The sequence below is a fragment of the Paramisgurnus dabryanus genome, chromosome 12 (genome assembly GCF_030506205.2).
Source record: "Paramisgurnus dabryanus chromosome 12, PD_genome_1.1, whole genome shotgun sequence".
In the NCBI taxonomy this organism is placed as follows: Eukaryota; Metazoa; Chordata; class Actinopteri; order Cypriniformes; family Cobitidae; genus Paramisgurnus; species Paramisgurnus dabryanus.
This window is the reverse complement of record NC_133348.1, coordinates 31,267,557-31,294,775: the sequence shown is the minus strand read 5'-3', so window position 1 is coordinate 31,294,775 and position 27,219 is coordinate 31,267,557. Positions and strand designations below refer to the sequence as shown.

Genomic DNA, 27,219 nt, shown 5'->3' with positions numbered 1-27,219 from the left:
TATATAAGGGGTCCCTCAATGCTTAAAGCACAAAAATATAAATTAGGGGGTCCCTTGGTTTTTAGTAAAATACTACATGAATTTAACATTGTCATGCTGCGCTGCCACAAAGCTATACGGTCCATTATCTGTTCTAATTTCGCAATAAACGATTCCAAAAGATTTATGTAAGAAATAAATGTTAACTCTCAAGTGCACCTCACGCTGTTTTCTGGAGGAATTGACAGACGAGGGGCAATATCTCTGCATGTGGATTATTTTTACATTGCTGACTTTAACAATCTTTAGCTATTATGTTTTAGTTATCTTTATGGTTATGGACTTTTAAAAATTTCTTCTCAAACTATTATTTCACACTAATTTGAGGGGTTAAAATGGTTAAGGTTTGAGTTAAGCGTTTTTTGGGTTTTCTTTGATTTAAAACGTTTGGTCCAGGACCAAAAAAAAGTTGATCCAGAAACACATCTTATTTTGTGAATTTACAGCGATCCTACAGTATAATGACGGGCACCCCATAATCTTTGACATGATTCGAACACAGCCATTAACTATTGGATTTTATATTAAATCCTGCTTTAAATCCTAACGTGTTTGTGCAGATGCAGCGCAAGGTGCTGTTTATTTATAATGGGTGGAATTTTTAGGAAATACCCGTTTTAATACAACACTACTTTTATGTACACACACAAGTCCTTTTGCTAAGTAGTGAGAAACAGCATCTTTAAACAATGAGTTAATAATACTGTATAATAGTAATATTGATGTTTAAAACTAAAGCTGTTTTAAACTATAGATCAATTTGCTTGTAGGTATTTGTCCATTGTGACGTCCTCCTTTGTAACGTTGAGAACGCTGCTGATGGACGATGTTTCCAACAGTGCGCAACTCCTCGAAATCCAAGTCAAGAGAGTCACTTCAATCGAGGTAACAGGTCTACATTTTTACTCCAAGTTTTATTTGTTAACGGTGTAGTTTCTTTTATGTGACTGGTGACTCTCTGTTCAATAGTTCGCAGAAGATCAGACTTTACAAAAGAAGAACTGCAGCATGTCTCTATAGGCCCTATTCTTCTGATGGGATGATGTGATGGGATAACATTCATCTTTGATGTTGAGTTGCACGTTTAAGTTAATTATGAATGCAGGAGGTTTTTAACTTCAGCCACAAATCTGTTAACACTTTCAAATTTGTTAGTTCATAAATGCATAAATTCAAACCCTATTGTAGATGTTATGGTTGTCCACTAGATGGCATTTCAAGTTGAAAAAATGTTTTTAAGTTTCCAACGTTTGGATAAAAATCCCAATGCACTGTAAGAGTTTTTCTGATCTTGGGTGGAAAGTTCAGGTGCTTTAAAGAAAGTTCAACTTATTGAATTGGTGAAATGTAAAAAGTTTGTAACCTGCAATAATAAAATGAAATTACTCAAAAGAAAACTGATGGTTATTTGGTGCATACAAATAAATGCAAATGAGACATGAATTTGTCTGATTTAAAGAAAATGTTAGATTTAGAAGAAAACTTAATTCAATAAGCATCCTGTGGGTGTGCTGTGCTGCATACACATGTTTTTTCAAATGTCAAGATTGTAGACGGGGAATATTTCCTCAGGATTTCCATTCTGTAAAAGTTGCTGCCAAAGAACACATTCACGCAGCCAAGCTGCAGTTGGTCTTTAAAAGTCATATTGTCATTCAAACTCCCCTCTCAATAAACACTTCAATTATCAGATGATCACATCTTTCACTTTAAGAATGTTTTTTAACAAATGTACTGTTTTATGCTGAAGCGTGTGGAAATGTGAGACGTGATGTGTAAAGATAAATCTTACTGAACAGAATACTGTTTTCCTGTGCCTCAAATGGTTAAGCATTGTGTTAGGAGTGCAAAAGGTCATGAGTTCAATCCTCAGGGAACACACATACTGGTTAAATGTATACTGTTATTCACTTTGGATAAAGCATCATGCCTTTGTATTATAGCTTCCTATTAAATTATACATTTATTTAATTGTATATTAACGTCTATACAGTGTTTGCTTCTGCTGCTAAAATAGCCAAAGACTACAGCATTCCAGCATTTTATTCCTATTTTAGTCCTATGACATTGCATTACATGAAATGCACAGAATAATGCTGCTTTTTTAGCAATGTGTTGATGTGGTTTATGGTTCAAAAACATATTGGGGTGGTTTCCTGGACCGGGTTTATTGTAGTCCCATACTAAAATGCATGTTTGAGATTACTTAATTTAAGACACAGGAACCTATCATACACCCGGCGCAAAGCACGACAAGTGTTTTTTTTTTTTTTTTTTTTTTTTTTTTGCTAGTTTTAGCCCAGCGCATTTAGCGTTCATGTCAACGCACAACGCTGTTTCAATAGCAAATGCATTTGTGGGTGTGCTGAGGTGAAAACGAGGTGTGTTAAGCCGCATTGTTGGCGCATTACTATTTTGAGGCAACTAAAATAAACTACGCCATTGACTAACTAAACCTAGTCTAAAGTCAATAGCACGATATTTTTTTATTTTAAAAATAGCTGCTTCACCTGTAGCCTGGTAAGCTGATTTTTTTTTTTTTTTTGCTGTTTAAAAGTGTAAATATTGCATTTATTTTACTCCACAGATTTTATGTATACCGGTATGACAACTTTGGTTCTCATCTCCCCATATTTATAGTACATAGTAATATTTTTCAAAACACCCAGGGATGAAATGTTTTGAAGTTAAAAAAAATCTGAATTTTGGGGAATATTTGTGCCGTGTTAACCAATCAGGAGCTTGCTCTAGTAGTGACATGATTACAGGGTGCAAGCATAGTCACAGAACCCCTCCCATGCCGCGAATTGCCACGTGAATGACTAGAATGACAAGAATTTCACAGCGAGTAAACTCAAAATGTTCAAGCGTCCAACTGCGAAACGCGCCTGGTGTGAATGCACAGTTAAGCTGGCAAAAGTGGATTCAGTCACCGGTGGCAGTTCTAGGGAGGGGCCAGCGGGGGCCAGTGCCCCTGTGACAACAAGCTTGGACCCCCTTGTGGCCCCCCTAAATGTGGGGTGTGAAATTATTTTTACTAATTTTTTTGCGATCGTTGTTTTTTACATCCGTAATTAGACAGTAGCATAAACATGGTATTTGGCCTATTAATGCCTTTAGTGCACACTGCAAAAAAAGATTTTCAAGAAAAAAAATCTTAGTATTTTTGTCTTGTTTTCAGTAAAAATATCAAAATATTTTTTAAATTAAATAGCTTTTTCTTGATGAACAAAACGACCCCAAGAAAATAAGTCTAGTTTTTAGACCAAAAATATCAAATTTAAGTGATTTTATGTATAAAACATGTATTTAGGATTTAAGAAAAGTTTTTTAGATTTTTTTTCTTACCCCATTGGCAGATTTTTTGCTTGCTTTATTCACAAAATCACTTACATTTGATACATTTTGTCTAAAAACTAGACTTATTACTAGACTTAATTTTTAGATATTCTTCCTGAAAACAAGACAAAAATACTAAGATTTTTTTTCTTAAATAATTTTTTTGCAGTGCAGAAAATAATATGACAAGAATAAGGTCTATATGTAACTGGCCCCTCTAACAGAACAACTGGCCCCAGATTGGCCCCCCCAGTTGAAATGGTCTAGATCCGCCACTGTCAGTCACACCCTTAGTGCACTTGCGACCATGTGTATAGATTGTGTGTAGATTGTTTGTTTTTCATCATTTTGAAAAGTGTGGTGTGCTCTGATTGGCCAGTTATCCAGTTCATTGTGATTGGCCAAAAACCTCAGACGTTTAATGGAAAGTTACACCCTCTACCCTATTTGAAAGATCAGCTCCCAAAGCAATACTGACCGGTGATAATGTTGTTGTTACGAAACAATGTAAAAGTAATTTCCATCATAATGTTTTCCACATAACAGCAACCATCAGATGCAATACACGCAATCAGGGCTTAAAATTGTTTTAGAAAATTACCATTTCAAAATTTTTATGTGATGCATGTACTGTAGAACATTCATTGTAAGTAGACTTTACAGTATATTTAATAGAAAACTGTCTTAAAAAATCACATAGTCCATAGAAGCAGTTTAATGGCATGGCATAAGCATGATATCTAATTCAACTTCTGATTAAAGTATATGTACACAGTACTGTGCTGGCGTTCTATAAAATGCATTATTAAAAAGAGTTTAATATAAATGGTTTTGATCTTTTGCAAAGTCATAAGAACTGGCCATCTATTCAGGGTTTATCCTCTCTGTGGAAATAAAAAGAAAGCAAATATTGATCTTAGTTAAGTTATTTGATTATTTTTTGCATTTCGAAATTAGCTTTAATTCAAAACAATGACAATTTCTCTCGTTTGCATGAGAATTTCTACACAATTGGAGTTTTTTTCTCATAATGTAATAACTGCACATAAAAATGCTGGGTTGTTTTCAACCCAGTTTTCTTATGTTTTGGTTCGATTGTGGAGTGAGGGAAGCATTTTGTTGTTTGTTTGGTAAGGGTAAGTAGTTTGGGGCTCCCTGTATCTAGTTTTGTTTGTTATTTTGACATATCCTCTCTTGAGGTCATTGCTTACTCTTTACTTTTATTACAATAAAACTTCTACTATTTAACTTTTAAACTGGTGTTGTGGTTTCTGGCTGGGACAGGAGTGGAGGTCTCCAACTTTTTTGTTACGTATCTTCTCCAACGCCCTAAATGGGGAGAGTAACATAATACTGTCCATGGACATTTTAATAGAGTCTCTGACACTTTTAGAGACCTTGGCCAGCCATTTTTGCCAAGAGTATATATCAGAGAACTCCTGGCTGATCTTTTGCAACTTGAGATGGATGAGGACTGTTGCATTAGCATGTTAAAGCTATACAAAGGAGCCGGACAAACAAGTGGCCTTAGTCAAAAACTAAAGAAGCTGTTTGGTCAACATACGATTAATGTGGGCATGGATTGTAATGAAACATGTTTTTGAATGGTTTACCATAAAATACATCTACTGGAAGAAATAAACACCACATTATGCAATGTTGCATTTCAACATGAGGTTGGCAAAAAAATTATTAATGCCAAAAATCATTAGGATATTAAGTAAAGATCATGCCTCATTTATAAAAGGTTGCATGCACAGATTTGATTGTAAAGTGTCAAAAATCCATGGCGATGTCAATATTTAAAAACTGCCTTTGACATGGAAAAGTGCTTAGCACCACGCCAGGGTCTGGCATGACGTACGCACTTTTGCTTGTCTGATTGCTGCAGGATTTTGGAAATGTAAACCATTCTTGCTGCTCAAAAAGCGTGCACATGCGGAATAATATTATTTTAGTTTGGTCTCAGTCCTATCATGTATCTTGGTGCTGCTGCTACGGTTTCGGATAGGGGTCCTCAATTTGTCTCTCATTTCTGGCAGGATTTCTGTAGACGGATGCCTCTGCAAGCTTATCTTCAGGTTTACACCCTCAGACCAACGGGAAATGCGAATGGGCTAACCGGGATCTCGGTCAAGTCACAATATCCGAGCTCTTGGTGCCAACAGCTTCCTTGGGTCGAGTATGGCCACAATTCTCTCCCCGTTTCCTCTTGTAAAATGTCACCTTTTGAAACGTCGATTGGTTTTCAGCCCCGCTATTCCCATTACAGGAGCCCGATGCGGCAGTTCCAGCTGCCCTTGCCTTCATCCAACGCTGCAAGCGCACTTGGAGGAGGGCTAGATCAGCCTTATTACTGACTTACACACGAACCAAGGCTGCGGCTGACCACCACCATCAACCCTCGCCCCGCTATATCTTTGGGCAGAAGGTATGGCTATCCTCCAAGGATCTGCCTATTCGAGAGCTCTCCCGGAAGTTGGCACCTCTGTTCCTTGGGCCATACAGTATCATCAAGGTTGTCAGTGCAGTGGCGGTCAAGTTCAAGTTGCTCCCAGCTCTTGGTCAGGTTCACCCTCTTTTCCATGTATCCAGGGTTAAGCCTGTGTTTTTCGCTCATGTTAATCCAGTTCCCTCTGCTTTCCACCCCTGCCCTGCAGCTAGTGGATGGTTACTATATGTATGTTGTTGGGGCAGATTTTTTTAATATTTAGTGGACTGGGAGAGCTATGCCCCGGAGGAGAGGAGTTGGGTACCGCCCCGGGACATCTTGGACCTTGGGTTGATCTACAACCTTTTGCCGGTGGCAGTCGTAGAGGTGGGTACTGTCATCGGCCGCTCTGTTTTTTTTCTCTCTCTGTGTTTGTTTTCACAGCCCTGCACACATGCAACTGTCAATGGACGCTCCTCCTCCCGCCTCATCCTCTCATTTGCGTTCCTCACCTGATCCTTGTTTATGGTCATCTCGTTTGCTATATTAGTCACCATGCCCCTTTCTCCTTGCTAGTTCATCACTGTTTTTGCCCTTGTCTAGTTCTAGCTCTACCTAGTCTTGCGATTTCTTGTTTTGTCTGAGTTTAGTATAGTTTTCACAGTGTTTGTTTTTTGTATTGTTTTACCTTGTCTCTGCTATTTCGTGTTCACTGCCAGCCTCCAGATCTCTGCCACTCTCCCGGCGAGATTTATCCATCCCCGGGCGAGTTTCTTCTGGCTTTCATTGCCACTACCCAGTCCATCTCTACGATTATCCTCATCATATCTCCCTGGCATTGGTCCTGTGGTTCTCGGAATATCTCCCTGGCATTAGTCCTGTGGTTATCCGAATCTCTACCTGGCGTCAGTCCTGTGGTTCTCTGAATATCTCCCTGGCATTGGTCCTGTGGTCATCCGTTTCTCTACCGGACATTATTCTCCTTGGTTTAAATAAAGTGCTCTTTTACCTGCTATTGGATTATTGTGTCAGTCTTTTCGTGACATTCATATGAAAACTCTTAGAATCCAAATTTTCAAATAGTTGTATCTCAGCCAAATATTGTTCTATCGTTTATTGATGATGTATAAATTATATACAATGCAGACATATGAAGTAGTTCCATGTCTGCCGACTGCATTACAGTTCCATATCAAGTTTAACTGAAATAACAGATTTATTTAATTAAAAAAAATAAAGCATAAATATATGTGTGGTAGAGAAAGAAGGAAACAGTAAAGAATTAAAAAATAATTAAAAAGAGAAGAAAATAAATAAAGTAAATAAATACTGATTGTCTGCTTGTTAAGTTTTGCTTTGCTTCATTCCTGATAATATAAAACTAGAACAAATTAATGCATAAATACTGAAAAAAAGCTGGGTGTGCATTATTTTTGAATAATTTAACGGCCTGTCATCAATTATTCCTTAATAACGTGACAGTCGTCAATTTTTCTTTACATATTGTTTCGGATTCTTTTTGTTTCTACTGCAATGTATTCTTTGTAAAGCTGCTTTGCCTTAAGGTATATTGTGAAAAGTGCCATTGAAATAAAATAGAATTGAATTGAATTGGTAACCTACTTATTTTGTAATGCTACATAATTGTATATGTTTCAATGCTAAAATAATTTGATGTTTGTCAAAATCCTTAACTTTACTGTTTATTTTCAGGTTTAATGTAAATTTTTCATTTTTATTTTCATGTAAAGACCCTGAGGAACCATAAACAACATCTATAATCTCCCAGCACCAACAGACCGTCAGAATTACCTCACATTTAATTAAATGAACTGATAGTTATGGCTAAATAATCCACAGAAGTCTGTATTGTTTTTTTTTTTTTTGCACAATTAATATCTAAAACAAACTGAAGTGAAGAGGACTTCATCAGTGTCTGTATGGGCTCAGTTTGATAACACTCTGCTTCTTATCACAAACAAAAACACTTTCACTCTTATTCTTCAGATGGGGCTGTTTCTTGCTTAATACTGCTAGTTTTTCTCATAATATGATATTTAATCCTAAATAATAGGAAACAAATACCCAGAATGCTCTGTGAAAGTGATGACATTTTAATCAGCTTTAGCTCTAAAACCAAGTGTTTCTTTTATTGCATTAAGTTACAGTATAAATATTTCATGTTCCCGCTCGTTTTCCTTCACTTCTCCCAGCTGGTGAAATGATCTTCCAATTGCAATCCGGTCAGCCACATCTCTTGCAAAATTAAAAAACTATTAAAAACTCACCTCTTTATATTTATATTGACCAAATTTTTTCTCTTCTATAAAAAACACTAACTTATTATTTTTCTCTAAACAGGCATTGTTTTTAGGAATAGTGAAAACTTGGTATAAGCGACTTTGGTACTTTTGTCTCCCTATGACACAATGCTTTGTTTCCTAGCTTTGGATAAAAGCGTCTGCTAAATGTAAATGTTTCCACAAAAAAATACTTGTGAAGTCTTCACATTTAATGCCATAATATTCTCAAACACACAGAGAAAAGAGGAACAATATGCTTAAATTAAGGTAAATGATAAAGCCATAATCATATATGGGTGATTCTCACGAAAACTTGGTTTTAAAAATGTCAAGCATGAAAATGTAAAAATTGCTTAAATGTACTTTTTTTCCCACCAGACATTGAAAAACAAAGTCTGGAGTAAATGGGAACATTAATTTAAACACTTTTACTTATCATTTAACACTTTTTGTAACATAATTTAAAAAAATTAGTCCTAAAAAATCTCATTACCGCAACAGTCAGAAAACATCAACACTGACATATTTTCAAAATGACATGACAAACCTGAAAGAACATAATTTGGAGATTCTGCACATGCATTTAAAATCAAAGTATTATACTTCTATTAATTAAATTAACATTTAATAAGCATCTGTTGCGGTAATGATAATCAAAATGTCGTGTAAGCATTCTGACAAGACAATATTTCAAATTAACTGTAAAAAAATGATCTTACCTGGTAGCCATCTTGAAGTAACTGGTCCATGTGCTTGGTCACTCAAAATCAAACTTTATTAAAATTCTGTATGTGTGCTTAAACTGTTCTCAAAAAGTGTTGCGGAGGATGAGAACATCAGGCATGGACACATCATTTTCCTAATTTTTCTTCATTATTATTATACATGAATATTCAGTAAATATTTTTTCTGTCATCTAAAGTAGTCTAGCAAAACATCCATTAATTTTTTTTCTAAATATTTTTCTATATTTTACAACATAACGCACGTTCAAAAACAGCCGGACACATTGCGGTAATGAGAATTTCAGCAGAAAATGAGATAAAATTGACAAATTATAAATTCTTATGTTGAAATCACACATTGTGCAAGGTAGAACACAGTATTGTGTTAATTCTGATGCTTTTTAATATTACTATATTACACATTTTATAGCTAAAATCATTAGTGCCGTGGTGTTTCAATGGTTTCGTGAGAATCACCCATATATATATATATATATATATATATATTGAAAACATACATTCAATTTTTTTTGTGCACATATTTATATACTCTATAGTTCATACATATACATATATACAACTTTTCTTTATTGGGAGACAGTGCCATTAAAAACCAGCACATCTTTTGTACATGCTGCTTTTTCACACAGTTCCATGAAAACCAGCCCAGCTGAGTGTAAAACATCCCAATCTGGCAAAGTATATCGTGTGGTATAATTTAAAGTCTACATATGATAATGTTAAACTTGTAGCGTTTTTATATCTCAACTAGAGCATTGTATAAGCAGTGCAAAGGTAATGGGTTAAATTCCCAGGGAACACATATGGATAAAATGTACCTTGAATACACTGAAAGTATATGTAAAAAATATCAGTCATCGGATTAATATTTTTAGTAATTGAATGCTGTTGATATACCAATGGCCGTATATAATATTTTTGTGGAATTCACGTACATTTGAGTACAGGATTACACCCATAATTAAACAAATCTCTAGAGATCTTTGATATGTGCTTCATATGTGCCATGACAGAAGAATTCACATAAAAACGCTCTTGAGTCTTAACAGATGCCTTTCTGTATCCAGCTGTAATCTGACACAGACATTTTTCAGGTTTCGCAACTCTTGGATGTTCTCTTCATCCACCAAAATCTGTTTGCTATCATGATGTTTTACAAGCAGTCTGGCATATTCTTCATAGAAAAGGTCACATGTTGCTCACATAGGTGTCATGTTTTGTCTAAGTTACTGTTTTCTGTCCATAACGCTTTTGTTAATTCATTTTTAGGCTAGCCACACACTTAACCTCCCAAGACTTGAGATGTGGTATGTCTTTTTTTCAGATTTCTACCAGCTATTTTGGGGTTAGGAAGAACCAATAAATATAAAACCAAATATTTTTCTTTGAACAAGAAGCAGTGTATTTGTCCATGTTTGTACAGCAGAATTAGTTACACAGAATTAACTATTATGAAGCAAAACAGCAAAACATTTGATGCCCACGTATGTGGACATCCAGGTCTTAGGAGGTTAAAAATTTTCAGTCCAATTTTAGGCCTGATTTGCACCCCCTTGGTGATTGGGTATGTGGCCGTATTTAAGGCTTGTCGCAGCTAAATTTAAAGTGGCAAGAAAAATTTTGGAATTTCACAGTCTTCTGAATAAATTTGTCGTAAAATGTGATCTGATCTAAGTCAAGGTTACTGACAAACATAATGTGTCTAAAAATATTCACACAAAAAATATTTGATGTCTTTATTGAAAACAACCAAAAAACTTGTGGAAAAAGTATGTGAACCCTTAAGTTAATGTTGTCTGTATCATGTCCTCCTCATTTGTCTCCTTGTCTTCCTCGTTCGTCTCCTTGTCCTCCTCCTGTCCTCCTCATCATCCTCCTGTCCTTCTCATCTGTCTCCTGTCCTCCTTGTCCGTTTCCTGTCCTCCTCGTCCATATCCTGTACTCTTCATCCTCTTTTTATCTGTGCCCTGTCCTAAATTTCTGTCTCCTGTCCTCCTCGTCCGTCTCCTGTCCTCCTCTTGTTCTCCTCTACCTACCATTGTCCTCCTCATCTGTCTACTGTCCTCCTCGTCTGTTTCCTGTACTCATAGTACATATCCTGTTCTCCTCATTCTCATCCTGTTCTTCTTGTCTGTCTACTGTCCTTTCGTCCATTTCCTGTCCTCATTGTCCATATCCTGTTTTCCTCATCCTCTTTTTATCTGAGTCCTGTCCAAAATTTGTTTCCTGTCCTCCTTGTCCTTCTCCTGTCCTCCTCTTGATCTCCTCTGCCTACCATTGTCCTCCTCATCCATCTACTGTGATCCTCATATCCTGTTCTCCTCATTCTCCTCCTGTTCTTCTTGTCTGTCTACTGTCCTCCTCGTCCATTTCCTGTCCTCATTGTCCATATCCTGTCTCCTCATCCTCTTTTTATCTGTGACCCGTCCTAAATGTCTGTCTCCTGTCCTCCTCATCAGTCTCCTGTCCTCCTCTTGTTCTTCTCTATCTACCATTGTCCTCCTCATCTGTCTACTGTCCTCCTCGTCCGTTTCCTGTCCTTAACGTCCATATCCTGTCTCTTCATCCTCTTTTTATCTGTGACCTGTCCTAAATGTCTGTCTCCTGTCCTCCTCATCAGTCTCCTGTCCTCCTCTTGTTCTCCTCTATCTACCATTGTCCTCCTCATCTGTCTACTGTCCTCCTCGTCCGTTTCCTGTCCTCAACGTCCATATCCTGTCTCCTCATCCTCTTTTTATCTGTGACCTGTCCTAAATGTCTGTCTCCTGTCCTCCTCATCAGTCTCCTGTCCTCCTCTTGTTCTTCTCTATCTACCATTGTCCTCCTCATCTGTCTACTGTCCTCCTCGTCCGTTTCCTGTCCTCAACGTCCATATCCTGTCTCCTCATCCTCTTTTTATCTGTGACCTGTCCTAAATGTCTGTCTCCTGTCCTCCTCATCAGTCTCCTGTCCTCCTCTTGTTCTTCTCTATCTACCATTGTCCTCCTCATCTGTCTACTGTCCTCCTCGTCCGTTTCCTGTCCTCAACGTCCATATCCTGTCTCCTCATCCTCTTTTTATCTGTGACCTGTCCTAAATGTCTGTCTCCTGTCCTCCTCATCAGTCTCCTGTCCTCCTCTTGTTCTCCTCTATCTACCATTGTCCTCCTCATCTGTCTACTGTCCTCTTCATCTGTTTCCTGTCCTCATCGAACATATCCTGTTCTCCTCATTCTCCTCCTGTTCTTCTTGTCTGTCTACTGTCCTCCTCGTCCATTTCCTGTCCTCATTGTCCATATCCTGTTTTCCTCATCCTCTTTTTATCTGAGTCCTGTCCAAAATTTGTTTCCTGTCCTCCTTGTCCTTCTCCTGTCCTCCTCTTGTTCTCCTCTGCCTACCATTGTCCTCCTCATCTGTCTAGTGTGATCCTCATATCCTGTTCTCCTCATTCTCCTCCTGTTCTTCTTGTCTGTCTACTGTCCTCCTCGTCCATTTCCTGTCCTCATTGTCCATATCCTGTCTCCTCATCCTCTTTTTATCTGTGTCCTGTCCTAAATGTCTGTCTCCTGTCCTCCTCATCAGTCTCCTGTCCTCCTCTTGTTCTTCTCTATCTACCATTGTCCTCCTCATCTGTCTACTGTCCTCCTCGTCCGTTTCCTGTCCTCAACGTCCATATCCTGTCTCCTCATCCTCTTTTTATCTGTGTCCTGTCCTAAATGTCTGTCTCCTGTCCTCCTCATCCGTCTCCTCTCATCCTCTTGTTCTCCTCTATCTACCATTGTCCTCCTCATCTGTCTACTGTCCTCTTCATCTGTTTCCTGTCCTCATCGAACATATCCTGTTCTCCTCATTCTCCTCCTGTTTTTCTTGTCTGTCTACTGTCCTCCTCGTCCATTTCCTGTCCTCCTCGTACATATCCTGTTCTCCTCATCCTCCTCCTGTTCTTCTTGTCTGTCTACTGTCCTCCTCGTCCATTTCCTGGCCTCATTGTCCATATCCTGTTCTCCTCATCCTCTTTTTATCTGAGTCATGTCCAAAATTTCTGTTTACTGTCCTCCTCGTCCTTCTCCTGTCCTCCTCTTGTTCTCCTCTGCCTACCATTGGCCTCCTCATCTGTCTACTGTCCTCTTCATCTGTTTCCTGTCCTCATCGTCCATATCCTGTTCTCCTCATCCTCCTCCTGTTCTTCTTGTCTGTCTCCTTTCCTCCTCGTCCGTTTCCTGTCCTCATTGTCTATATCCTGTTCTCCTCATCCTCTTTTTATCTGTGTCCTGTCCTAAATGTCTGTCTCCTGTCCTCCTCATCCGTCTCCTGTCCTCCTCTTGTTTTCATCTATCTACCTTTGTCCTCCTCATCTGTCTACTGTCCTCTTCGTCCATATCCTGTTCCCCTCCTCATCCTCCTGTTTTTCTTGTCTGTCTCCTGTCCTCCTCATCAGTTTCTTGTCCTCAACGTCCATATCCTGTCCTCTTTATCCGTCTCCTATCCTCCTGGTCCACATCCTGTACTCCTCGTCCTCTTTTTGTCTTTGTCCTTACCTAAATGTCTGTCTCCTGTCCTCCTTGTCCGTCTCCTGTCCTCCTCTTGTTCTCCTCTACCTACCATTGTCCTTCTTATCTGTCTCCTGTCCTTCTCATCTGTCTCCTGTCTTCCCCGTCCGTTTCCTGTCCTCCTCATCCATCTCTTATTCTCCTGGTCCACATCCTGTTCTCCTCGTCCTCTTTTTGTGTGTGTCCTGTCCTAAATGTCTGTCTTGTCCATCTCCTGTCCTCCTCTTGTTCTACTCTACCTACCATTGTCCTCCTCGTTCGTCTCCTCATTCTCCTTGTCCTCCTCCTCTCCTTCTTGTCTGTCTCCTGTCCTCCACGTCCATTTCCGGTCCTCATCGTCCGTCTCCTGTTCTCCTCATTCTCTTTGTTCTCCTCTTGACATCCTCGTCCTCCTCTTGTCCCCATCATCTGTGTCCTCTGTTCCACCGGATTGATCTTAGGGAAAGTGTTATCATATCAGTGAATGTCAAGAGTGTGTTTGTGTGGCATCCAGCAAACTGCAAGTCTTCATTGTCATATATTTCATTCACATCTACTTATGTGTTTGTTTAATAAACTCATTTGTTATTTGTATCTACATCTGCCCCCTCTGGTCTGTGTTACCATGACAACTATCCAGTCCTATTGTAAACATAAAACCCCAAAAACACTTCAAATATATTTTGGTTTTTAAAAACAAACAAAAATTGGGGGCTTTATTTAACAACACAAAGTTAAGTAAATAATGACAAATTTTTTGGATGAACTAAGTCTTTAAAGGAATGTTTTTACTTTTCTGGCCTTTTTAATTTACAACATTTTTAATCAGCAATCGTTGCCTTCCTGTTTTCTTTTTTTCAGTCGAGCAGGTTGGAGCCAAAATCATTTCAGTTCTTCAAAGACATGCTGATAATGTCAGATTGATTAAAGCGCAGGAGGAAAGGGTGGACTGAGTCTCTTCAATTAACTTCAGTTTGGAAAAGCCAACACTGCAGACACTGTAGGGCTGTTTTAAAAACAGCTTGAAAGCAGCATTTTAAAAAGTCATTTTAATGCAATTTTCGTTCAAACATTCAGCGATCTGAAGCCTTCGTGAATTCTTAGCAAATGGAACGGAAAAATTGGAGTTTAAAGTTTTTCATGCTGTCTGTAAACTGAACCTTCTGATTCTGTTATCTGTGTAATTGAGGAAAAAGAATGCAGAGATATTATCTAACGCTTGACTATCTAAGAACAACTTTTATTTGAATGTGGCTGCTACTTTGTGCTTTACATGTGTTGCCAAGTTCTTAGCGTGAGAAAGAAATGCAAGTGATCGAAAATTCATCTAATGATAACAAACGTGCATAGTTTTACTACCCTATGGTCTACACAGACAATAACTCAACAATCTTTCCATAAAAGGAAGTTCAGAAGATAAACTAGGAAATGGGCATGAACTTAATTAGCAGCGAAAGAGGTTTTTTTCTCTCTTTTCTGTCTCACTGTCAACAGTGAGATAAAGTTTTACTTCAGATACTGATTTTTACATTCAGAGACCGTGCTGCTTCTTTCCATCACTGTGGCTCTTCATCTGAAATATATTTTGACCAACAAATACTGCATGCATTACGTACAGAAGGTGTGTGTTAATAATCAGCCACATATGAAATAATTCATTATTAATTATTTGCTTTGAACACTATTTGGGGAGATTCACAGGTCTCGCCTCTTTTATTTGAAGTCATTCACTTGAATTGCAGAGTGAGTTTTACAAACAGCACAGCTTGTATCAGCTGGGATCCATTACATACTGACAACATGAACTGTGATTCACGGCTTCACGTGTCCTTCAGATGGCTCTTACTGTCAAAGTGGGCGCATCTCAGACAGCTGCAATACACATCAGATCTGTCGCTGCAATCAAAGTTTGGCTACGCATGCAGAACCCATTAATCACAAAATGAAATGCATTCCTAAATGTGTGCATAACTGCATGCATACATTGAAATTTGATTGCTGCTTTCTTTGTTTTTTCTGTCATATTAAACAATACTGTATTTGTGCATTGTGGGTAGAAAATGCACATTTTATGTCTAAACAGTATTGTCCAAAGAAACTGAGCCGAAATTAATTTGGGTAGCATTGTTGCCTCACAGCACACAGCAAGAAGGTCCGGTTTGAACCCCAGCTAGGTCAGGTGGTCTTTCTGTGTCGAATTTGCATGTTCTCCGTGTCAGCTTGAGTTTACTCCGGGTACTCCGGTTTCCTCCCACAGGCAAAAACATGCAAGTTAGGTGAATTGTGGAGGTAACAAAATGTACCCTCCCCTAACCTGTGTATGGATTAACCTGAATGGATCAATTTGTAAATGGATTAACTAGGTTTCACCATGAATATAGCCATAGGTGCTGGAATGGTGTGAAGAATAAATAAAAGAAAGAAATTTATTTGATTTTCTCTCTTTATAATGACAGCTCCTGAAGCTGTGAATTAGACAGAAAAAAACTGTAGCACTTTAAGGTTATAGATTAGTAAATTAGTAAATGGATTAACCAACATTAACAAAGACTAATAAACACTGAATAAAACTTTGTTCATGTTAGCGCATTAACTAATGTTTGATTTGAAAGTAACATGAATTAAAGGTGCAGTGTGTATATTCTAGCGGCATTTAGTGGTGAGGTTGCGAATTGGAACCAACGTCTAACTCCACGGCTCACTCCTCGCTTTTGAAAAACATAGAGAAGCTACAGTAGCAGCCACAGGACAAACATGTCATCGTCGGAGACAACATAGCAAAAAAAGTTTATCTGCTAAAGGGCTCGATTTAGTTGTGTGTAGGTCCTACAGCGTAGCCGCGACGGCATAGGTTCCGCGTCGGTTTTCATTTATCCACACTATTCCTGAGGTAAATGCGGGCGACGCCATCTTGAGCTCAGATGGGTAAAACTTCCGGTGAGCCACTACAGCTAATAATAGTCCTATTGCGAGGGATACGAGTCTGCCGTTTTGACTGGCATTTTAATGCTTATTATGAAATCCAGGAAGATCGGCATAATTTGTGCAGTTAGGGGTTAACATAATAGATGATACAAACGCAGTAAACCTTTACAAAACGGTTGTTTTAACTGTAATACACGCTCAAGACCTGAATGTTTATGTGGCGCACGTGCATCTATTAACTGTATCCACACATCCATCCAGTAAAACCTTTCATAGAAACTGACAGTGAACCATAAATACAATAATTATTCAAAAACAACATATTATGCAGATAAAAATATGCTGATTTATTTATTCTGCTATATATTATTACAAAAATGAGATTACAGTACATAATATATAGCCTACGACATTAACTGCTTATTAGTTAATGTTTATAATAGTTCGTGATGTGTTACGCATACCGTTACTTTTGTTGTGTTTTAAATGAATTATTTAAGCAAATAATTTCATAAGCTCATGTCTTATTTACTGTATAATATTTTCATAAAACGAAAACTGAAAACATGTAATAGGAGTTTAATATGTTTATTATGGTTTGTTTAAATAACTTACATTGTATTGAATGAGAAGCATAAGTTACTGCTGCTGTCGGATCGCGTGAAGCTTGATGTGTAGCCATAAAAACTCGATAAGTCGATTAAAAATTGCCGTTTAAAAAAACCTCACACCAGGGACAGTTGTGACATTTTAAACCATCACCTGAAACGTTTAAAAACAAGAAGTCTCTGTATATTCCATGTATTAAACACTCGACTGACTGTCCCACTGTAGAGATACGGCATGTCTCTGTGCTTTTATTTGCACATTGAAGATCCGTCGCCCCCGAGGAACAACATGAAACGATTGAATATATCTTGATGTATCAGGACACTTCTAAATTTCATCCTCACACTGGTTCATACATGAAATAATGACCGTAATCATCATGGAAATCACCGGCTCTGTCCGGTGACAGTACGCGCCGGAAGTCGCACCCACAATTTGCGCAAAGCGTCATGGGGCCTAGGAATAGTGTGGATACTTTTGCGTCGTTGTCTGCGTCGACATGCAAACACACACCCAGACAGCTGGTAAGCAGTTTCCACGCATGTAACCACAGTAGCAGCGCGACCGTCAATGAAGAAGCAGCTTGGCAAGTTAACCCACAAACGAAGAAGAAACAGCAACTTCTTGTGTATGATTTGAGAAAACCAGCAATGATGGAAGTAAATAAACAACGACTTTTGTTGCCGTTTGAGTTAAATCACTCCTCAACTTGGCCCATCTTTGTTTTCACCGTCACAAATGGAAATACCTATGGCGCAGTTTTTTTACCTGACGGGAGGGGTTCTGGTGGACCAATCACAGTGCTTGCGGTCCGCATAGAACTGACGCGCTGTTAAAAATTTTGCGAGGTGCGCGCCAGGCTACACAGAGCTACGCACAGGCTATGGATAACCTACGGCGTAGAGCTTATGCACAATTATAAATCAGGCTAAAGAGCTTCTATAAACATGGTGGCACAAAATGGCGACTTCCATGTAAAGTGACCCTCGGTGTATGTGTATAAAAACGTCTCATTCTAAGGTAATAAAAACATAACGGTTCATTATGTAAGGTCTTCATACACCACTGATAATATAGTTATGTATATTATAATGCATTTAGAGATACTTCTAAACGTTACACACTGCACCTTTAAAGGGATAGTTCACACAAACAGTATAATTCTGTCACTCACACAGCACTTTGGTCCCAGAAAATACCTGTAAAATTGGCAGACAGGCTTTTGTGTGAACGAAAACACGTCCCGTCCAGCTGAATCACTCCCGGAAAGAGGACATAACATTGCAGAAAGATAACCTGAAAGCCCTCAGTGTGAATGAGACGCAGAAACAACCCGGTAAGGGGCGTGCCGTAGTGAGGACGTGCCTGTCATAGCAACATGAAGTTATATTTCAGCTCTTTAAAACGAGGGGTTTACAAGCAGATTAACATTCACGACGAGAACTATCGCAAACTGGACTGAAGCAGATATCAGGGAGCTCGTCCCTCTCCGTGCTGAAGCTGAGATCATTCAGCAACATAAAAGAACAGCACGTCACACGCTCCTCATGTGAGCTTATAATAAACAAAAAATGCATGGGCATCATCGCAACAAGATATATCATTCAGTTCTTTAAAACGAGGGTTTTAAATGCACATTAACATTCACGATTAGAATTGTCTGCAAACTAGCAGAAGCAGAGATCAGGGACATTGTCACTATTCGCACTGAAGCTGAGATCATATAGTACAGTATCATATAGACAGAATATAGTACAGCACGTCACACACTCTTTTATAGTCGTATCATAAACAAAAATGCACACGCATGGCTTCTGGAGAGAGAAATAACGGATAATAAGCAAACTTTAAATGAAAACTGCCATGTGCAAGACTTTAAACACATCAAGTGTCTTTACAGGATCTTCACAGTATCTGTGTGAACGCACGTACAGATTCAGGAAAATCATTTACAAATAGGCCTACAACCTTATTGTAAAGTGTTTCCAGGACAACATTACATTGGAACAAATTCGGAAAGTCACAACCCATTCCCTTCCTCAGATAAGTGTTGCGTGTGACCGAAGCAGACAGCTCTCTGTTCACTATCAATAACATGCCTGTTTCACATACCAGAGAACCCCGACAAACCCGGCGCTGTCAGGCAGTCATACATGACCTCTACTGCCGTGAGTTATTTCATAACAGATACTCAATCACACTACAGTACACTCAAACATAGACCAACAACCATACACATATGATGATGAAAATTGTGCTGGTGTTTTTATCTCTGTGCACTTGCATGTGTAACTAGAGTCAGTAGTTTTTTTTAATACAGTCATCTATGATATACCGTATAATCTGCTCAAGAGTACCGGAGAGATGGAGTCATACCTATTAAAATTTTTTGTCTCAGAGGTTTTAGGCAGCGGTTCTCGATTTGATCCATGGTCAAACACCTGTTATGTTTGGATTTTTGTTTTTTTAAGTTTTTGCCTTTATTCGATAGACCGGAGAGGACAAAAAAGTACAGGGTGTTGAGATGAGTACGGGAACGGCAAAGGACCTCGAGCCGGGATTCGAAATCGGGTCGCCGTAAGTGCGTCTGCACCATATGCACACTACACCATCGGCTCCGACATGTTTGGGTTTTAATACAATAACTAAAGTCAGATCTGATTTTCTGTCAGTCATCTGATTTTCCATTGTATTTTTTATAAACATTACACAATGCCAAGCTAATGTATGTCAGCCTGGCGCAAAACAAACAAGATGCCGAATTGTTTCTGATTACCAACGCACTGATTAGTTGCCTGTCTGGGTTTCCCTCCTGCTTCCCTTATCAGACAGTGCACATTTTCCCATAGGTCCTTAGCAGAGGAAATAAGGGTGTGGTGCGTTTTGAGAAGGGGCACAAGATGCATCTGGAGTCCTCTGACAGACCTGCTGTCCACACTCACTGACGTTTCTATAAAGACCTGAAATGAAGCTCGCTATGCAATAATTTTATTTATGCACTTTAAGAAATTCTTTGCTGTCTTCATTTTTTTTATCAAGCTGGATTTACCTTTTTAATTTACTATTATTTATCTTGACCACAGATGAGTTTTTATAACTTATAAAATACAGTTGAAATAAGTCAACTTCATTTTCTTAGTTGTTGTAACTCATCTCTTGTCAAGATAAATATACAAAAATATACCTGAAAACATGGGCGTAGATTTAGGGTGGGACGCTAGGGACATGTCCCTACCAATATTCAGGGAAGACTGAATTGTCCCTAGCAATAATTTCGACCAAACAATTAATCTGTATTTATATATAACCACTGATGTCCGTCTTATTCTTGTGTTTTCTATTTTTTGCTTATTATATATTTTTTCAGGAATCATTTAAATGAGATTAGAAATCGTTTGCAATCCCGTTCAGTAAAAATAACGCTCTATGTGGTACACAAACGGTTAACAGCTTTCGTTCTCTGCAATGCCCGCCTCCGTAACTCACATCGCTAATATGATTGGCTTTGCATTTCTTTAGTCCCGCCTCTCTAACTCACATTGCTAAAATGATTGGATTAGCATTTCTTGAGTCCCGCCTCTCTATTTCACATCACTTTATGATGGGCTTACTCGCTACGTGTGATAGGATGGTTTCACTTTGTGCAACGCGCCAAAGTTCACTCAACAAGACGCGCGTGATTATTCGGGCTACAGGTAAGTGAGGAAGAAAGTAATATTATACCCACTGTAACTGTTTCATGCACAAAAAAAGTTGTGTCACATAATGATTCAGGGACAGTGTTTTCACCAATACACGACAATCTCATGTTAACCTGCGAGGAGTTGCAAACTTGTGTCAACCTTTTATAAATGGGGTGGCAAGGTTATTTAGGGGGTCCCTAATCCATGAAAGAAAATAACCCCAACATGGTAAAAACATGAATTCATGTCATAATTGCTGAATACTTTACATTACTGCACTGTGGTTATTACTTGCACAGATGTAGACATAATGTAAGGTTGCATTTTAAACTTAAACTATTTTTTTCACACTGATTAACTGTCTGTTAATGAAAAGAAGATTTAATGTGAACTACAGAAATGTTAATAAACGTTGTTCAGGAAACAGCATGATATACATACCTACATATATGTTACAATGTGATTTTCTTTTTTTTTGACAAAGACTTAAACAGTTACTGTTTATTAGGCTCTAGGACATAACAAATTGTATATTATAGTACAATAAATTTGGGATGGCACCGGGGGTGGCGACTCAGATGTCACTGAGTAAAGTGCATACTGAGTTGTCTGTTGTTTATGTCAAGTAAACGGTGATAAACAGTTTTTGCAATGCGACCATTTTATTTATGTCCCCACCAATGCCAGAATCAAACCTACGCCCTTGCCTGAAAAATGAAATGAAGAAAAGGTAGGGCTGGACTTGAATTCGCCCATTGATAAACTAATTGGGTCGTTTGGGTCATGCTGCTATCACTGCGATCTTTTCCCGGACTCCGCCCATCTGCCATACCATATGACCAGAAATAAAGAGAGATCAAATATAATAAAAAATACTGAAGCTTAGACAAGTCATTTGTAAAAAATACCACAATATTACAAAAAGAAAGTACAGTTTGTCATTTCAATTTTATTGCGACTTTAAGACAGCAAAGATTTTTTTACAGTGTGGGATTATCTGGGATTTAATTTCTTCCATCAGGTTTTTATATGAGGATATACTGACCTTCTGAAGACTAAATTGTACCTTCTTTCCTTTTAGACCCAAACAGTAAATAGAGCTATTAAATGAATGAGGACTGTGGAGCTTGATATGAATTTGATATTAAAAAATTAAGTTCAAATTGAGCTTTCTAAGTGTACATCTCTTTTGTTCACCCCTTGCTAATTTAATGAAGTCCTGCTCATGAGATCAAATTGTGTTTCAAACAATAAAGCGGCTGCTTATTTGGAACATAGCACAAAAATGTGACCCTAGACCACAAAACCAGTCAAAATGGGTATATACAACTGCGGAAAAAAGAGACCACTACAGTTTTGAATTTAATCCTCATTTCTAGATGTATTGTGACCATTTTAGTACAGTGTCTGTTAAATTTCAACAAAAGCAAACCTCAGTAGTGGCATAAAGTCACCCAACAGCAAATGTAAGAGACTGAGAGCATGACAAAACCCATGAAAGATGTGACAAAAAATCAGTTTTAAAAATAATAAGAAGACATGAATTTTGAACTTAAAAAAAATCATCTTTTTTATTATTTTGACCATGTTTACTCCATTTAAATTTTTTCAGTAAATAAATGCAAATAAAACAATTTTTTATTATTATGTTGTCGTAGTTAACAGAATGAAACAAAAATTCTCATTTAACTTAAACACATACCTATAAATAGTAAATCTAGAATTGAATGGGTTAAAGGCATACATCATTAGGATATTAAGTAAAGATCATGTTCCATAAAGATATTTTGTAAATTTCTAACTCTATCTCATGGAAAATCGTATTTTATAAGGTGGCTAATTTGTAATAATTGGAACGACCACATTTATACATTTCTGTACAATTGTCCTTGACCCCTGTGACGTTGGGGTTAGGGGTGGGGTATAAGTTATTGTTATTTGTTAACCTTACGTTTTTGCACAATTAACTTTGTAAGAATTTATACGAATTAGCCAACTCATAAAATATGTACGGATTCTCCTGAGATCAGGCAAATTTTTTTTACTGTAAATATATAAAAAATTTATTTATAATTAGTAATATGTGTTGCTAATTACTTCATTTCAACAACTTTAAATGCCATTTTCTCAATATTTAGATTTTTTTGCACCCTCAGATTCCAGATTTTCCAAATATTGTCCTATCTTAACAAACCATACATCTATGGAAAGCTTATTTAGTCAGCTTTCAGGTGATTCATCTCAATAAAAAGTATCCTTATGAGTGGTTTTGTTAAATAATAATCACTTTTGTTTAAAGCATACACTGTAAAGATTAAGTCAAATCAACATATATTTTTATGTTACTTTAACTTAATAAAATAAGTTAAACAATTTATTCTTGCTTTTATACCTTATGTCAACTTATCACAAGTTAAAACTTAAAATAGTAGGTTAGATTGACTTGCAAACTAAGATGTTTTAACTTCATGCTGCATTTTTTTTTTGTTTAGAGTGTAGCACATTTTTGCTAACAATTAAAAAAATTTAATTTCATGAAATCACATCAATTTTATGTTGCAAATGTATTTCTGGAACTCACTATGGGTTTCAAATCTTCCATAAGTTTTTTTTTTTTGGATGTTTAAAATCAATATTGTCTTGACTGGGGTTTCAGCATTCCAGAAGTATCTGAAAGACCCAGTTTAAAAAACTTTTTCACGTTGTTACCTGGCAATATTCACTTCATATTGCTTCAAATATACATGTGCTTGTGTCAATGCTGTCGAGAAGCTGTGGACTGCATGCAGTGATGAATTTCTGAACAGCTGCTGTCTTGAGAGCAGGTCAGTGGAGATTCACTTACACGCAAACGCAGAATATATGAGCTGGAGAATGAAGTTGTTTTTGTCATGCAATGATTCATATGCAATATACACATTCTAAAGTTCTGGACTGTATGAGTTTATTCTGAGAGTGATGAATGGAAAATATTTAGGATGAAGAATCTTCCCTTCAATAGGTTTCACAGTAATTGCTGGCCTCTTTTTCGTCATCTCTTATTGAAATATAAAATACAGAATTCGCCAAGCACGAATTAATCTGATGTCTGTGATTCCTGCATCACAGCGTATATGTCCTTGAAACATCATTATACATAATACATCCTAGAACACCTGCATCCGAAAACTACTTATCTAAACCGATATTAGTTATCTGTTTTCACCCATCCACCTGGCAGATGTGCCACCAAGCCTGTGGGAAACACTGAAGTGAAGTAATATATCTGCCATGTTTGATCTGACTAAATGAAAAAGTGCTTCAACAGATGCCTTAAACCGGTTCAGAGGAAGATGTCTCTGCAGTATTTAATTCAGATGTTAAAAAGCCCGGTTGATATTAACTCTAGTTTTAGCACGAGCTCACAGTTTGAGCTTTCACTGTTTTAACAACAGATGATTCCCTAGATGAAAGAACGTAATAAACGGACGTATTTACATGCCGTTCCCAAGATGATCATCTTTTGAAACTTTACAGATTTTATGCAATTGTTTTCTAAAACTAGCTAGACACTCGAGAGCACATGCAATGAAACCACCGGCTCCTCTTCTTTGTTTATAGACATGACGTTATCAAAATGACTTTTTCCAGTAAAAACTGACCAGACAACTTAAATTATAAATCATTAAGCTTTCCAATGTGAATTGTGGCAAAGTAAGGAGACAGTGTAGGAAACACAAGAGAGTTTTCTACATAAAATTAATAACTAATTTTGTTCATTTTTAAGAGAAAAAAAATGACGGATGGCCACTTAAATGATTAGCATTGATAATGATTATGGAAACAATACCATGTGGAGTCCCTCAAGGCTCTGTGCTGGGACCTAAATTATTTATTTTATATATTAATGATCTCTGTGACGAATCAAAGATTTTAGGTTTTGTTCTTTTTGCAGATGATACTCATTTTTTTGTATCAGGGAAGAATTAAAAAATATTAATGAAAATCATTGAACAACAATTGGTCCTACTTCAGAAATGGTTTAATAAAAATAAACTGTCGTTAAATTTAAGTAAAACAAAATTTATGTTGTTTACAAATCAAAAATGCCCTGATAATGTTTGTTTGATTTGAAATAGAACAATTATTGAGAGAGTGTCAGAATTTAGGTTTTTAGGAGTACTCATTGATGAAAGGTTTAAATGGAAGTCACATATAGCTTATGTAAGAAATAAAATTAGTAAAAATATTGCTGTTTTGAGTTAAGTAAAGTTTATGTTAAGTTATAAGGCAATGAGAATCCTATATTGTTCTTTTATTTTCCCATATCTGATGAATTGTTTGGAAATATGGTTTAATTCTTATTTTATTAATTTAATGCCCCTAATAATTAATGGAGTTGCGCCTAGAGAACATACAACAGGACTGTTTCTGAGGTCGGGAGTAATCAAATTGAAGGACTTGATTGCTTTACAAACCTTATTGGTTGTCTTAAAGCAAAATATTGCCTGTTACCGAATGGATTACAAGCCTTTTTTACGGCAAATAGTGAGACAAGTAGAAGAAATTATGATTTTAGACAACCGTTTGCAGGAAATACTCTCAAACAAATGTGTGTTTCAATTTCTGGTGTGAAAAGATGGAATTTCCTAGATAATGATTTAAAATGTTGTCCAAATATAACTCAATTTAAATATAAGTATAAAAAGAAGATACGTTATTTGTATAAGATGAATGTGAAAATTGTTAAAATTATAATAATGATGGTTTTAAAGTCGTTTTCATTGCCAGAATTGTTATCATTGTATTATTGTTGTTTTTGTGCGTTTAGTGTTGTGTACGCAGAATTTATAATAAAAAAACGAAATATTAAAAAAAATGAAAATTGTTAAAATTGAAAGCAGATTAAATCTGGTCAGGGTTTTTTTTGTAAATTTTTTGATGTTGGTATTTTTTGTTATGTCGGCCATCTAATTTCTAATTTGTAACTTTTTTAATATAAGAATGGGGTAGGAGTTTATAAGATTTTTTTCTTCATCCTACTCCTGTTCTTCTTGTCATGGAATGTATTTTTGTTGTGTTTGTTGTTGTGGTATTGCATTACCATGAAAAGAAAAACAAATAAATGAAATGAAATGAAATTTTTAATATGATATACTATAAATTATTTTGACATTTGAATTAAACTCACATTTCATAAAGGAAATGACAAGGAAAATAAAAACTTCTCAATAACTAAAGAGGTCAAATGTGTATTTGTCTCATATATCCGTTTAAAAATATGTTGGTAGAATGAAAATGAAAAGTTTGGGAACCATTGATTTAAGGGACAGTTCAAGCTAAATAAATTATTCTGAATTTGAAGTAAAACAACCGTGACCGATCAAAATTTTGGTCTGTTACAGACAAAGCTATCATATAACTTCATTATGTACAACCTGATCTCACGGACATTCATATGTTATTTACAAGTTGACTAATTTGCATGAATTTGTACCAAGTGAATTGTAGAAATTGTAGAAATAAACAATAATAGTATCCCGCCTTTAACACCAACACTAAACAAAAGGTTAAAGGGTGAAAGATCATTAATTATATAAAAATGTACACATTTTGTATGAATTCATATGATTTAGCTAACTTGTAAAATACGTACAAATTGCCCTGCGATTGTGTTGCCACTGTATAAAATCAAATGGACACTAAAAAATTGAGTATGTTTGTTCTGTTATGATCAGTAGTAGACACCTATGCCATACACTATAAGTACTTTTTTCAAGAAAATGGGGAAAAAAATTTGCCAATGATTTCTTTCTACAGTAAGTATACTGGGTACTGTATGGATATCGTCAATAATTTTACTGTTGATAGAGTTCCTGTAGCGTGCCTACTGGTAGCATTATGACCCCAGTAACACCAGTTACTATATCACATCCATTCCTCAGGTCCTTGGCATGCCGACTGTTAATACCTCCACCTCTCGTTTACTCTGTTAAGCATTTTTCTAAGTAATGTCTCACAGGAATGTTTAAATAGTCTCTCTCTCTCTCTCTCTCTCTCTCTGCTGATATGGCTCTAGGAAGGATACACTAAATCAGCAATGATCCAGTCTGCTGAGAAAAGAACGCTGTGTGATATAGGAGACTCATATAGACATACCTTTCCCACAGAGTTAACCACTACTGGGTAATGTCACATTACACTCCCTTAATCTATAGTTCTAACACTGACATAAGAAGTCTTTTATCAGTATAATGATGATTAATGGAGCAAACATTAAAAATAATGATGGAACTTAAACTTATAAAAATACCAAAAATCTTAGCAGCAACGTACACACAGTACACATTATAATACACGCTTTAATTCAAACACATAGTGTTTAAAGAGTATAACTTTATGGAGGATCAAACGTCTTGGTCGTGAGATGCCTGTGGTGGAGGGGTCGGTAACAGTCAACACTAAGGGCAGGGGCTTTGATTTAACGCTGAGGTCAGAAAACTCGGAGACCTTTGCACGAGAGGAGCTGTGGATATGAAACACAGACGCTCGAGAGATTTTTCAAATAAGACTGGTTAATGATTGGATGAACTGGGCTGGGATCAAAGCTTCCATCAGAAAAAATAGTTTTCTTTCCTGTTAAGATCCTGGAAGTCTT

At 37.0% G+C, this 27,219-nt stretch overlaps 1 protein-coding gene and 2 long non-coding RNA genes across 3 annotated transcripts in view; all 3 read left to right on the top strand.

Annotated features, from left to right (window-relative positions):
* Positions 1 to 1,751, top strand: part of zpax2 (zona pellucida protein AX 2) — a 28,589-nt gene extending 26,838 nt beyond the window's left edge. Inside the window, exons 20-21 of the mRNA XM_065268859.2 lie at positions 810 to 924; positions 1,009 to 1,751. Of these exons, the coding sequence (XP_065124931.1) occupies positions 810 to 924; positions 1,009 to 1,082 (189 nt within the window). The 3' untranslated portion in view covers positions 1,083 to 1,751. The remainder of the gene's footprint in view (positions 1 to 809; positions 925 to 1,008) is intronic.
* A 3,412-nt stretch (positions 1,752 to 5,163) lies between these two features.
* LOC135750152 (uncharacterized) lies at positions 5,164 to 6,997 on the top strand. Its single transcript, XR_010532600.1, has 3 exons — positions 5,164 to 5,560; positions 5,651 to 6,196; positions 6,529 to 6,997. It is a non-coding gene; the product is annotated as an uncharacterized lncRNA (long non-coding RNA).
* Positions 6,998 to 18,957: 11,960 nt separating this feature from the next.
* On the top strand, positions 18,958 to 19,877 carry LOC135750150 (uncharacterized). Its single transcript, XR_010532599.1, has 3 exons — positions 18,958 to 19,067; positions 19,391 to 19,476; positions 19,749 to 19,877. It is a non-coding gene; the product is annotated as an uncharacterized lncRNA (long non-coding RNA).
* The last annotated feature ends 7,342 nt before the right edge of the window (positions 19,878 to 27,219 follow it).